The sequence below is a fragment of the Salvelinus alpinus genome, chromosome 17 (assembly GCF_045679555.1).
Source record: "Salvelinus alpinus chromosome 17, SLU_Salpinus.1, whole genome shotgun sequence".
NCBI lineage: Eukaryota > Metazoa > Chordata > Actinopteri > Salmoniformes > Salmonidae > Salvelinus > Salvelinus alpinus.
In genome coordinates this window covers 25,646,122-25,661,574 of record NC_092102.1, presented here as the reverse complement: position 1 = coordinate 25,661,574, position 15,453 = coordinate 25,646,122, and the positions used below count along the sequence as shown (strand labels likewise).

The window sequence follows — 15,453 nt, the reverse complement described above, 5'->3', positions numbered from 1 at the left end:
GGAATTGTTAGGTTAGATTACTGTTGGTTATTACTGCATTGTCGGAACTAGAAGCACAAGCATTTCGCTACACTCGCATTAACATCTGCTAACCATGTGTATGTGACTAATAAAATTTGATTTGATTTGATTTGATCTGGTAGTCACTAATTGCTCTGCAAGGACTGGTAAGGGATAAGGGAGGTGGTGGGTGATTGGTGTCTTTAAATAGTATCTACGCTATATAAATGTATGTGGTGTGTTTCATTTCACAAAGACATTCAATGTCTTCTTGGTCAGCAACTTTAGTGTAGATTTGGCCTTGTGTTGTAGGTTATTGTCCTGCTGAAACTTGGTTTTCCTCTAGTATTCTGCCTGTTTCTTTTTATCCTCAAAAACTTGAGTGTTTGCCAGTGTCAAGCATACCCATACCATGAAGCAGCCACCACCATGCTTGAAAATAAAGAGGCAGTTACTCAGTGATGTGTTGGATTTGCCCCAAACATAAGGCTTTGCATTTAGGCCAAAAAGTGTGTTCCTTTGCAGTATTACTTTAGTGCCATACAAGATGTTTATTTGTATTCTTTTCACTCTGTCATTTAGGTCATTATTGTAGAGTCACTACAATGTTGTTGATCCATCCTCAGTTTTCCCATTACAGCCATTGAACTCTGTAGCTGTTTAAAAATCACCAATGGTCTCATGGTAACGTGTCTGAGCAGTTTCATTCCGGTCCTGAAGTTCAGAAAGACAAGTAACTTGTATGTGCCTGGGTGGTTTAATACATAATCCACAGCATAATTATTAACTTGACCGTACTTAAATATATATTAATTTGTTACGTTATAGCCTTATTCTAAAATGGATTCAATAGTCCCCCCCCCATCAATCTACACACAATACCCCATACTGACAAAGCAAAACACATTTTTAGAAATGTTTGCAAATGTAGAATTCATTTTTTGTTTGAAATATCACATTTACATAAGTATTCAGACCCTTTACTCAGTACTTTGTTGAAGCAACGTTGGCAGCAAATGAGGTGGATGTTAATCGCCAAGCAGGCTCTTAAACATCCAAATGTTGAGATGGAATTGTCAATAAGTAAAGCAGAAGCCAAGGGGTTAATAAGAACAGTGGTTAAAAGCAAATGGCAAGAGTTGTGGAACAGGGAGAGAAAGGGAAGACACCTGTATAAGATCCAGGAAAAGGTGGAGGCAGGGAGGTCCTCAGGCCGAGAGAGAAGGGAGGAAAGTGTAATCACAAGGCTGAGACAGGGACACACAAGGCTTAATAGTACATTGAAATTGGTGGGGAAACATCCGACTGGGAGGTGTGATCATTGTCAGGAGGAGATGGAGACAGTGGAACATGTTTTATTTCAGTTCGAGAAATATGTGAAGAAAAGGGGAGCGACTGTTATAAGTTTTGAGGAGTAATGGTGTTGAAAAGATAGGATTAAGTGAACTGCTAAATAAATCTTCAGAGGATGTAATATTTAATTATGTATTCCGTCTCCTTAGAGACGAGAATATTGGGTAGGATTTAGACCTTCACTGTCTCTGGTCCACACTCCAGTTCAGTTGGTGGAGGTAATGCACCTTACTGCTTGGTATGGCAATAGCACTGCACTCGATCGCATGGCGCTACAAAGGGTTGTGCGGATAGCCCAGTACATCACTGGGGCCGAGCTTCCTGCCATCCAGGACATCTATATCAGGTAGTGAGAAAAGAAGACCCGGGAAAATCGTCAAAGACTCCAAACGCCCAGGCAATAGACTATTTTCTCTGCTGCAGCATGGCAAGAGGTACCGGTGCATCAAGTCTGACACAAACAGTGCGCTTGAACAGCTTCTATCCCCAAGAATTACGACTGACAAATAGCTAACAAAATAACTACATGGACTATGAGTTTACCTTGTATCTTTATTGACCTTTTATTTCAATCTTTGCACTGTCTCTATGCACACTCACAGCCCCCCCCACCCACACACATTGTCACTCCAACACACACAAACAGTTCATTATTTTCTCACTCACACATAATATGCACATACATTTATACAGACTCTACACACCCACTCACATGCAAGCTGCTGCTACTCTGTTTATCTTATTGCCTAGTCATCTTACCCCTATACATATCTACCTCCATCAGTTCAGTATCCCTGCACATGTACATTTGGTATTGAATCTGACTTTTTAAATATTTCCTTTTCTTATTTCTTGTTTTTTTTCTAGTAATACATTGTTATTAATTATTGCATTGTTGGGTTTTTAGTTTGCAAGAAAGGTATTTCACTGTACTTGTGCATGTGGCATTAAAACTTGAAACTTAAAGTTGGTTGCCAACCGCCATATAAAATCCACAGAAGAAGAAAGGTTTCCAGGGTTAGAGTAGAACAGAAGTTGTCATATGCTGAGGCAGTGAAGAAAGTAGGGGAAGATGGGTCAAAGGGGAGGGATCCTGAGAGGAGTGGTGTGAGTAGTAGATCTGTATCAGTACAGAGTGGTAGGCCAACAAGTGATATGTTTCAGTAAGATTGGATTTTAACATATATAGCAATGGTTATCAACTGTTCTGCAGGGATGGAACGTAATTGGCAAAAAATGGAGGTTGTGGTGGAAGCTACAAAGAGGTATTTGCGAGACTTGACATCCGAAAAGTGGGTGCCCCATCCTTTCAGTCTGTTTACCTGAGGTAGGACTTAATAGATTAAGGAAAAAGGAAACCGCACATTGCTCTCGATAGTATCAATGATCTGTAATAAGCTTACGTATCGGCCTTCGTCAGAATTTTTGTGATTTAAAAAAATGTGCACCCTTATGTAGACCTAGCCCCACCCACATCCGTTCCACGCATCGAAGGGGGTTGGAGGCGAAGGAAAAAGAAATAAGTGGCACCAAATATAACAATATGCATTTGATAAATATTCGAATAAAGTAACACGTCTGTAAAACCACAATGAGGACATAGAAAGTTTTCCCCATGTGGGGTGGGGCTGGCAGCCCTAGCTCACTATTTGGGAGACAGAGATACTAACGAATATCCACCAACAAACTGTATTCTAGAGCTGGCTGAATATGTTTTGACGTATAACTATTTTAGGTTTGATGATGAATACTACCTCCAAACGAATGGAACATCGATGGGCTCCACATTCGCTCCGAGCTATGCTAACCTCTATGTGGGTCTTTTTGAAGAACGTTTTGTTAATAATGAAAACGAAAATCTATTTTTTAATTATGTCCTGAAGTAGTATTGATATATTGACGAAATGTTTTGCATATGGGAAGGAACGGAAAAAGAGCTGTCAGATTATATGGCACTACTCAATGACATTGACCCCAATAACAAAATCACTGTTGAATGTGACACTCAACGTGTTCATTACCTCGATATGTGGATTGAGAAATCAAATGGAACCCTGTTTACAACTCTGTATAGAAAAGAACCGGACAGAAATACTCTATTGCAGGGGGACAGCTTCCACCCTTAGCCATTAAAAAAAGTACTTCCAAGAAGCCAGTTTTTCTGACTGCGCCGTATATCCTACTCTACAGATGATTATCTAGAAAAAGCAGCGGAGATGCGCATTAGGTTTCTAAAAAGAGGCTGTTCGCCACCATGTGTGGATGAAGCTCTTAATTTGGCATTGGGAAAAACACGAGATGAACTGCAACAAAAAAAGAACACTCCGTAATGTTCACAACCACATATATTTTGAACTCGCGAAAAGTGGGAGATGCGATCAAGAAACACTGGCATATTTTATCATCGGACCCAGCTTTGCTGACTGAATTAAAAGATCCACCACGTATTGTGTATAGGAGAGGTCGCAATTTACTCGATAAATTGGTTCATGCCAACTGCCAGCCACAAAAGAAAATCAGCCAGGCTCTTTTTCGCCCTCTTCCAAATGGTAGCTATAAATGCAGTGGATGCGCATAGTGCAACAATATTGTTTCCGCTCTTGTAAACCCAGGGTCGTTACACTACTCCCTCCTTTCAAAGAGCGCGTCCTCGCGCTAGCTTGCGACTCTACGTCTTACAGGAACGCGCTCACCGGCCAAGCACACGCACTGTCGTGGATGCAAGGTCCGATCACTTCCGACACCAATGTAATGAAACAGCAGGGAGCAGGTCTCGAACCCTCGACCTTCTAGCCCGAGGTCCGGCGCGCTATCGACTGTGCCGCAAAAGCATGCTCAAGCGGAAGAGTCGATTTCCGCGCATATAAACCCAGGGTCGTTACACTATGATGAAGTGTGAATATTTCTGCCACCCACACACAGGAAAACGGTTCCAAATAAATGACATTATTACGTGTTCCACCACCCATGTTATTTACATTATTAAATGTCCATGTGGGCTCTGCTATGTCGGTAAAACCACCCGCTCTCTCAAACAGAGAATTAGTGAACATAAAAGTTAAATCAGGAGAAACGACAGGGACGATTATCCAGTCGCAGTACATTTTAATGACCTAAAGCATGACATTTCTACCTTTAGTTTTGTGGCATAGAGAAAGTTAAGATATCAGACAGGGGAGGTGAGATTAATAATACTCTGAGTAAAAGAGAATGTTTTGGGATTTTCACCCTCCAGACATTATTTCCTAAAGGACTTCATGATGAAATGCCTATGTATGTTATGTTGTGAATTTGAACATGAATTATGTGCCTATTGAAGATTACTCTGATGTTTGTCGTACGATGTACCCACTGATTAATGAAAACTTGCTATGTCCTCATTGTGGTTTTACAGACGTGTTAAATACGTCTTATTTACACACTTTATTCGAATATTTATGAAATGCATATTGTTATATTTGGTAGCACTTATTTATTTTTCCTTCGCCTCCAACCCCTTTCGATGCGTGGAACGGATGTGGGTGGGGCTAGGTCTACATAAGGGTGATATTTTTTTTTTAAATCACAAAAACTCTGACGAAGGCCGATACGTAAATGTATTAATTAAAGATCAGTGATACTATCGAGAGCAGTGTGCGGTTTTCTTTTTCCTTCATCTTGTTCAACTGTGGCCATGCACCTGTAAAGAAGATTGCTCAGATGTGCGAGTGCCTTTTGAATTTTGAAGGACTTAATAGGTTAAAATAGTGGAGTAGGGTGAGTGTAGTAGATGGTAGGGTATTTGTTTATTATTATTTTTCAAGCAAGGTATAAGGGAGTTATACTCCAGCCTAGCAGGTGGCGGTAATGCAACATTTATTGGATGCCAACCGCCCTTAAACCTCGTGGAAGAAGAAGCTCGGACAGGCGGGAGGCAGGTGCGCTTCAGTACAGTAGGTGGCGTTAAAGACGCTGGATGTCAGCCGCCGATAAACCCCACAGAATACACTTTTTAGCCAGCTAGTCTGGTACACAGCAGGCGTTAGCGACACCGTGTGCTAGCTAACTACTTGAGTATCGTGTCTTATTTTGAATGCACTTTATAGGCCAAGACACTTGGCCTATAAAAAAAAAAACGACACAAGTTTGACCCAATGTGCGCACTGCACGCACCTCTCAACAGACGTTTGACAATTCCCCAAAACCGACACACAGGGGTGCTGAAAGCTTGATTTTCCTCACACCTCCCCTGGACTTACACTGTTTTGGCCCCGGGGGATATTCTCACTCACACATATATATATTTTTGTATTACTGGAGATTGCCGCAAAACACATTTCCCCACTAGATTCTAATCAAGCTTTCTGAAGCTACTTTGATGGGCAATTGTATCATACACAATATTATATAATACAGTATAACGTTATGATAATTATAATATGACAATACATTACAATGCTTGAAAAATAAATAGCATAGGTGCAATCAAATGAACAATATAGCCTCAGCCTTAGACTTCGTTTTTTCAAGAATCCTATGACATTAGATATCTAGCCTTGTCGATGTTCAAAGTCTAGTGAACCAACAGGACGCGCAGTCCAGTGAGCCACCTGTGATGTGAAATAGGAAACCTGCATTTGGTCACAGAAAAGTGTAGTGGGGAGGGGAGAATTAAAAGTGAATAAGGGGAGAAGCTCGTAGGCGACAGTCACTTTTCAAGACCAGTCTCAAGGTGGTAGACTATATCTCACCGAATATAAATTTTAAAAAATTGCATGATGTAACAAAGATTGTTTTCTCAAAGAAAATAAAGTAAATGTAGGGGAATAGCACGGTGGCGTAGCCAGTTTATTTTCAATGTAGCTTGACACGGAATAGTTGCTCTGTTGACTCTGTAGCCAGTCTATAATTTACGCGCAGCTCTCCATTTTTCAAAGGACAATGATGGACTTCAAATGGACACTAAAGAGTAATTAAATGCTATGAAAATAGGGGTGCCTATTCAATTGAAGTATTTCTCATTCATTCATACGCTTTTGGCGCTATAATTATGGATAATTTTTTCAGGAGAAAGAGGATATTGAAAACTCTCCTGAGCTTGTCTCTCGTTTTTGCGTCTTTGGTGATGATTTCAAAGTTCAAGCTTGTGGATAACAGCATCAAGGACGACATGGAGGTTAAAAGTATGGGACACGCCGGTTGGTGTGGACCTGAGTGTGATTTATACAAAGGAAAACGCATATTGAAAAGCAGTTTGGGAAACTACTCGCCGCCAGTTATTGGTGATGATTTGGATGCGCCACGGGTGACCGTCTCCAACACTACTGCGTCTACTTGGGATGTACACGTTATGAACTGCAGTGAAGATTCAGCTGTAAGGAAAAATGATTGGTTTCGACGTTTGGATACGAGGTTCCACCAGTTTGTGTTGCACAGACATTGTCGATATTTCCCAATGTTGATAAACCATCCGGATAAGTGCAGGAATGGAGACGTGCACTTGCTCATGGTTGTAAAATCCGTTATAGAGCAGCATGATAGGCGAGAGGCCGTGCGGAATACCTGGGGTAGGGAACAAACAATTGATGGTAAGAGAATAAAAACGCTGTTTCTCCTTGGAAGCCCTACAAATGGCAAAGACACTAAAAACCTTCAAAAGTTGATTGAGTATGAGGACATGATATATGGAGACATTCTCCAATGGGATTTTATGGACACATTTTTCAACCTCACCTTGAAAGAGGTAAATTTTCTGAAATGGTTTGATATTCACTGCTGCAGTGCCAAGTTTATATTCAAAGGGGATGATGACGTTTTCGTGAATACAAATAACTTGCTGGAACTTATTCGTTTCAAGACAGAGGACCGCAAAGTTCTAAATGTATTTGTTGGGGACACCATCTCCAAAGCCATCCCCATCAGAAACCGCCAGAGCAAATATTACATCCCCAAAGAGCTGTTTGACAAACCGTACCCACCTTATGTTGGTGGTGGTGGGTTTTTAATGTCCTCACAATTAGCTCGGAGACTGTTCGTGGTTTCAGAGGCCTTGGAGCTCTATCCGATTGATGATGTCTTTTTGGGAATGTGTCTACAGAAGCTACACTTGGCACCTGAGATGCACCCAGGATTTAGGACCTTTGGCATCATGAAACGCAGAGTGAGCCCAATGAACAGCGAACCGTGCTTTTTCAAAAACCTAATCGTAGTCCATAAACTGAGCCCTCAGGAGCTACTCATGATGTGGAGCGTAGTAGAAAATAAGGAGCTGGTTTGCGCCAAAAGGACTGCACAATGAGTGTCAACCTACAGTTCAAAAGGACTCAAAGGTTATGCAAAAAATATTGTAAGATTTTACAATTGAATTGTAATATTTGTATGTAGGCCTAGTAGGGCACTAAAAAGATCCAACTAAGAAAGAATGTGAAAACAATCATGCGGTGATTTTTTTTTTTAAACAAATGTTTATGAATGACATTCTTTCATTCTCACCTACCTGTTTGTTAATGTTTTTATAATGTAGATAGGTAGACCCAAATCCCAACAGGAAAACCAAATAAGTAAATGCACATTCCTTAGGTCTACAAGATGAACCACTTTTTCAGCCAAATCTGTAAATAAATGGCAGCCTTTGACACTGAAAACCCCTTTTCATGCTACAGTTTTAGTGCTTTTGAATTTTGAGATAATGGATGTGTGAGTAACACTGAAAAGGTGGAGATTACATTAAAATATAATTAGGTAAAGAACAAATTCTAGAACACATATTGAATTATATTTTAAGAGTCAAAACTAGTTTTTGGTTTGATGTTTGTAACAGATTCAATAAATATGTATTTGTTATATCAGTGTTTTACTGTAGTGCTGGGTAAGAGTTGAGGGCTGCTAGGTGGATATCAAACACTAATTGTTGGTGTAGAAGTGTTGGTGTAGAAGATTGCAACAGGTGCCTCTAAAATACATCTTTGACATCTCAAACAAACCAGAAAAAGAGCAACATCAGCACTGTCCAGCTTCATTTAGCTTTATTTAATCAAACATGGATGTTTCAATCTGTGCACAAAATGGTTGTAAATCTACAGTCAATACTGATGGATATGTACTCAAAATACACAAGGACAATATATACACCTACATAAATATGGGACAAACCTAAGTCACAAATGCAACATTATAAAGGTTTAGGGCCCTATTCCGTGTTGTGGAGAACGCGAACGGAATCACGTATTGCAGACATTACAACCGAATTCAACAATATTCACATAGCCTATGTATTGAATTTAGTAAGAAATCAACCAAATCTATTGAACTGAATAGAACATGTATTAATTTGCACAAGTGAATCATAAGCCATGAACAACCATTTCATGTGGATGAATTACCTGACATATGAAATAAATCACGACCGGGTTGATGATAACATGAAATGCCGGTACAAGTTTATAGCCTAAATGCCCACAGACAATTGGTGTCGGTAACATTTGGTATGCGTGAATTGGCTGTGGAAACGCCTTATTGATATAATAACCATCATATCGAAGTAAACTTGGAGTCACGTGATGATATGGTGTGTGATCCTCCCAAGACTCAGGGAAGGAAGCGTGCAGATGATTAGGCTACAGATAAACTTCAACGGGTGGTGAAAGTGCAAGGTTGATGCTCCTTTCCAATAAATATAGTATCTTATTCTGGTGACATGATGATTGATGTTTGGCTGGCATTTTACAAATAAAACATGTTTCCATATCTGTGAGCTGTTGAGCTGTTGGATAGAGCGCAGTACCATGTCCAGAGTGGGCACATTCGCTATAATGCATTTTTTTGTGTGTGACAAAACCGTCAGTAGAGTTGAATATGCAATGGATCCCCATTTAACTTGTATACTTTATTCGGTACATGGGAATGTAACCGCAAAAAGTATTTTTATGTGCACTACGTCATCACACACGCATACCTTTATCCACAACAAGTATGGTAGGAGGGTGTAACTAGCTCCCCTAAGAACAATGTCTAATTGCTGACCCAAAAAAGCAGTGGATGAAGGTCATCAACTATAAAGCGAAATAAATGGCTACAGTCTACACTTCTTTAGTGATTTCATGAAATGTTGTTTTTAGAAAAGTGGCGTTTTTTAAAGTACTGGGATAATTTTCCCGGGTACTTTTATTTAGAAATTCTTTAGTAAGTAATACTTAAAAAGCTTGGTCTAGTTGTCTTATTTCTAAATAAGGGGGGGGGGTGTAGCATGAGGAGATGTGATGTAAAGTCCTTTTTAACTCACCTGCACATTAATTTCCTTTGTTTTTTCTCTGTTGATCCTTTTCCATACCATCCATTATGTACAATTGAACTAAATATGATTTGAATAATGCAAGATCTTAAATCCCAGCAGTCTATGAAATGACATTCGGGAGCAAAAGGTTTTCAATAGTTGTTTTAAATGAATTAAAACAAATATTAATTGCAATATAATATTGAAATGGAATATAACTAATAACATTAAATAACATTGGTATTGAACATTTAATAACAATATCTTAACTAAATTAATTCAGTGACATTGATGTGGCAACTCTTATGCACGATTCTAATTTGTACATAGGTCCAAAATAAAGCTATCCACAGTAAAATTGGAGCACAGCTCATGAGCCCACACAATACCCCATAATGACAAAGCAAAAACAGGTTTTTCAAAATTTTTGAAAATGTATTTAAAAAAAACCCTGAAATAACACATTTAAGTAAATATTCAGACCCTTTACTCAGTACTTTGTTGAAGCACCTTTGGCAGCAATTACAGCCTCGAGTCTTCTTGAGTATGACGCTACAAGCTTGGCACATCTGTATTTGGGGAGTTTCTCCTATTCTTCAGGTTGGATGGGGAGCGTCGCTGCACAGTTATTTTCATGTCTCTTCAGAGATGTTAGATCGGGTTCAAGTCCGGGCTCTGGCTGGGCCACTCAAGAACATTCAGAGACTTGTCCTGAAGCCACTCCTGCGTTGTCTTGGCTGTGTGCTTAGGGTTGTTGTGCTGTTGGAAGGTGAACTTTCACCCCAGTCTAAGGTCCTGAGCGCTCTGGAGCAGGTTTTCATCAAGGATCTCTCTGTACTTTCCTCCGTTCATCTTTCTCTCGATCCTGACTAGTCTCCCAGTCCCTGCCGCTGAAAAACATCCCCGCAGCATGATTCTGCCACCGCCATGCTTCACCGTAAGGATGGTGCCAGTTTTCCTCCAGACGTGACGCTTGGCATTCAGGCCAAAAAGTTCAATTTTGGTTTCATCAAACCAGAGAATCTTGTTTCTCATGGTCTGAGAGTCCTTTAGGTGGCTTTTGGAAAACTCCAAGTGGGCTGTCAATGTGTCTTTTACTAAGGAGTGGCTTTCGTCTGGCCACTCTACTCTAAAGGCCTGATTGGTAGAGTGCTGCAGAGATGGTTATTCTTCTGGAAGGTTCTCCCATCTCCACAGAGGAACTCTGGAGCTCTGTCAGAGTGACCATCGGGTTCTTGGTTACCCTGACCAAGTACCTTCTCCCCCGATTGCTCAGTTTAGCCGGGCAGCCAGCTCTAGGAAGAGTCTTGGTGGTTCCAAACTTCTTCCATTTAAGAATGATGGAGGCCACTGTGTTCTTTGGGACCTTCAATGCTCCAGACATTTTTTGGTACCCTTCCCTGGATCTGTGCCTCGACACAATCCTGTCTCGGAGCTCTACGGACAATTCCTTCGACCTCATGGCTTGGTTTTTGCTCTGACATGCACTGTCATCTATGGGACCATAAATAGACACGTGTGTGCCTTTCTAAATCATGTCCAATCAATTGAATTTACCACAGGTAGACTCCAATCAAGTTGTAGAAACATCTCAAGGATGATCAATGGAAACAGGATGCACCTGAGCTCAATTTCAAGTCTCATAGTAAAGGGTCTGAATACCTATGTAAATGTTTTTTTTATATATACATTTGCAAACATTTCTAAAAACCTGTTTTCTCTTTTGTCATTATGGGTTATATTGTGTATATTGAGGACATTTTTTTATTTAATCCATTTTAGAATAAGGCTGTAACGTAACAAAATTTGGAAAAAGTGAAGGGGTCTGAGTACTTTCCAAATGCACTGTATATGACATAAAATGTTGTGTTAAATAGCTAAAAGGCTATTAAGTAACATTAACTGTAAAGCTATCAGTCACTATTGGAAACATTTACAACTTCAGTTAAGTTACGTTATATTTTTTATGTATTTTACTTCAGACGATCTGGTAGTAAGGTTGCTAGCTAGCACTCCTAGCAGCTTATGCTAACTAGCTAGCTGGATAGCATTTACTGCAAGTCAAGTTGCTAGCTAGCAAGTTAGCATAAACTAGTGCTAACTGGGCTAGTCATTGTCTAAATGACTGGTAGAAACACATAACCATGAAGGGGTAACTAGCCCCTAACTGGGCCAGTTACCCCCTAGTAAGGGGGGGTGAGTTGACCCCAACATATTACTACTTTACTCAAATTATCAACATTTGTCTCTCTAAACAAGTGGATTATTTTTCTTAGGGCTTTCCTTGTATATTTACGAAACAATGATAGATCTAACTTCATTGGAATATATCTACAATTTTTTTTAAATTTCAAAAAATTTGATCAACTTACCACAAAATCGTTTTGTTGAAATATCTCAAAGTTGTGATGACACGGAGGAAATGTTTTGTTAACGAGGGAGTGTTGGGAAAATAATTTGGTGACATCTTGTGGTCTTAATGTGATTTCGAGGGGGGGGCAGTTACCCCATGAGAATAGTTACCCCCTAGTACCCTACAGTTGATGGAAAATGAGCATATTGTTTTTATGCAGATTTGAGAATGTTCACAAGACTTTCTGAAACGGCACAGGAATGCCCCTGTCTGTGTGTGTGTCTGATGCGTGCTTAAGTCTACACTTTGTAGCTGTTAGCGATGAGGTAGAGATGGAAAGGCTTTCCCAAAAATCTTCTTAATTAAACGTTAACTACAAAGTAGTCTATGCCTACCTGGCAGAATTATATCTTGATTATTTACATCAATCCAGTGGCCATTTGTTTGGCAAACTCTGCAATCAAATGAGCGCCACATCAACACCACTTAACCAAACAAGGTATTTTCCTGGTGCACACTTGCATTAAAGGGAAAACCCCCAAAATCTACATTTAGAGAAAAAAAATCCCAGACGTAAAAATGTTTGAAAAACAAAAGAGAGAATTTAGGAAAAAAAAATACGAAATCAGGAAAACATGAAACCGATTTTATAGGGCCCTATAAATGGTGCATCTTACCCTGTATCTAGAAGGTATTACAGTGAACTAAGTTGCCTAATATGTGTCATCAAGTGGGATCGTTCTCAAATCTTAGCTATTTGATAAGTTATGGCTTGAACTTACATTACTCCTAAAGAAAAACAAGTGAAGGGGTCCGAATACTTTCCAAATGCACTGTATCTGTGCTGTGTGTTGATTGTCTCTAGACACTTCTAAAATATAAACACTTATTTTGAGACTATAAATAGTTTGACAAAACATTTGAAAAGCAGTATGAAACAAAAAAGACAAATCTACCATCAAAGTTTAAAAAAATGGATTTGATTAGATAAGACATGTAAAGTGAGAGACATGTAAAGTGAAATGTAAACAGATACCATGCATAGAGCTTGTTGTAATGTAATGCTACACTCAGGCAGTTATTGACTTTGGAGTAATAGATAAATACATTAGAATTTGTACTATAGTATAATAACTTAGTATACAGTATACTCATATATATTTGAGTATAATAATGTAGTAATATATTGTAATAATATTCAGTGTCCCTCCATCTGACAGACCCAGAGGGAAGGGAAGTGAATCCATCCCTCCCTAGTCAGGATGTCAACATAGAGCTGTTGCCCAAAACTCTAACACATCTCCTTCCCTCATTTCCTCTCCCACTGGTGTAGGGTGACTACATCGTTTGGGTTAAAGCCATTTGATTGAAACCTATCATATCATTTCAGATTAGTGATTGTAAAGGAAAGGAGACAGAGGAAGGAAGGTATTTCATACTGTTGGGATGGTACTGTGGTCCATCCTAATTCCTGTCTCCTGGACAATCTAGGGTCCCCTTGTGCAGGCCCTTGTGTGAGAAGACTGGGGCAGGGACGATTGGGTGTGGGTTCACAGTTTCAAAGGAATCCTTCTCCCTTTGCCCATGGCCTTGCCCCTACCCCCCACCCACCACACCTGCTTCAGTTTAGCCACACTGCCAAGCTTCCCAGTGCACAGGAGAAAGAGAAGAGAATGACCTTCCACCACCACCATGAGGAATTACTGAGTGTGTTCATGGGATTCTCTGCCTCAAACCCTATTACAGGGGCTGAGTCACTGGCTTACTGGTGCTCTTCCATGCCGTCCCTAGGAGGGGTGCGTCACTTGAGTGGGTTGAGTCAATGACGTGATCTTCCTGTCCGGGTTTGTGCCGTGGGGGAGATCTTTGTGGGCTATACACGGCCTTGTCTCAGGATGGTAAGTTGGTGGTTGAAGGTATCCCTCTAGTGGTGTGGGGGCTGTGCTTTGGCACATCCTGGGTTACATCCTGGCTGTTTGGCCCTGTCCGGGGGTATCGTCGGACGGGGCCACAGTGTCTCCCGACCCCTCCTGTCTCAGCCTCCAGTATTAATGCTGTAATAGTTTGTGTCGGGTGGCTAGGGTCAATCTGTTATATCTGGAGTATTTCTCCTGTCCTATCCGGTGTCCTGTGTGAATTTAAGTATGCTCTCTCTAATTCTCTCTCTCTTTTTCTCTCTTTCTTTCACTCTCTCAGAGGACCTGGGCCCTAGGACCATGCCTCAGGTCTGGCCTGATGACTCCTTGCTGTCCCCAGTCCACCTGGTCGTGCTGCTGCTCCAGTTTCAAATGTTCAACCTGCGGCTATGGAACCCTGACCTGTTCACCGGACGTGCTACCTGTCCTAGACCTGCTGTTTTCAACTCTCTAGAGACAGCAGGAGCGGTAGAGATGCTATGAAAAGCCAACTGACATTTACTCCTGAGGTGCTGTCTTGTTGCACCCTCTACAACCACTGTGATTATTATTATTTGACCCTGCGGGTCATCTATGAACATTTGAACATCTTGGCCATGTTCTGTTATAATCTCCACCCAGCACAGCCAGAAGAGGACTGGCCACCCCTAAGAGCCTGGTTCCTTTTTAGGTTCCGGCCTTTCTAGGGAGTTTTTCTTAGCCACCGTGCTACTACACCTGCATTGCTTGCTGTTTGAGGTTTTAGGCTGGGTTTCTGTACAGCACTTTGTGACATCAGCTGATGTAAGAAGGGCTTTAAAAATAAATTTGATTGTATACAGGTAAACTGCAAGGCAAGCAGGTTGTACAGTGTTTGAATGCTGGCTGTGTGTGTGCACATGTTTGGAGTATGGGCATGCATCTATATGTAAGGTGTCCACTCATTCTGCCCAGAGTGGGTGACAATGCGCTTTGGTGCTGACATTTCACTTCCTTGTGTTATAAAATAAATTTTACCAAGATAAATATGATTACTCCTGCTCTGAATCGTTCAGTGGGGCCTTTCTCTAACATTTCATGAATAGTATATCGAAAAAGTCAGATTTCGTAATATATTACATCCGCTAATAAGCACAGAGCTCAGTTGAGCGGTGCAGCTTTCTCGCAGCAACTGAGGATTTTACCTGTTGTGGTGGTGTCTTCAAAGTTGTTTCCGCGGGTCGCAAAATTAGCACAACAAGCTGAATTAAATGTAAAAGGCTTTGAAAAAAAGCTTGCAGTATGCTCAGTGCTCCGTTTACATTTCAGAGATTAACTTGTTTTTGTGAGAATTTAGAAAAATAACAGGAATTTTGTACATGAAAAGTGTTTACTAAAATATTAAAATACTACATGTCATGTCTCAAAATCTATATCCATCTTACTACTATATTGTTATATGTCTTGCGGATTCGAGAAGAAAGATGACGAGTTCAACAGGAAAGTGAGCCTGTCAGGTAGTTCTCGCACAGCATCCAGACGAGCTGAAGCGATGCTGGGCAATTTCTCTTATTTTTTACCACTTTTTTTCCTCTGGCCTCCATTGATTTAGTCACCCTAAT

General features: G+C 40.5%; 1 protein-coding gene across 1 annotated transcript; it reads left to right on the top strand.

The window, feature by feature from the left end:
- Window positions 1–5,989: 5,989 nt before the first annotated feature.
- LOC139542584 (UDP-GlcNAc:betaGal beta-1,3-N-acetylglucosaminyltransferase 7-like) lies at window positions 5,990–15,243 on the top strand. Its single transcript, XM_071348195.1, has one exon. It carries the CDS (start codon window positions 6,383–6,385, stop codon window positions 7,628–7,630), a length of 1,248 nt encoding a protein of 415 aa, XP_071204296.1. The 5' UTR covers window positions 5,990–6,382; the 3' UTR covers window positions 7,631–15,243.
- The last annotated feature ends 210 nt before the right edge of the window (window positions 15,244–15,453 follow it).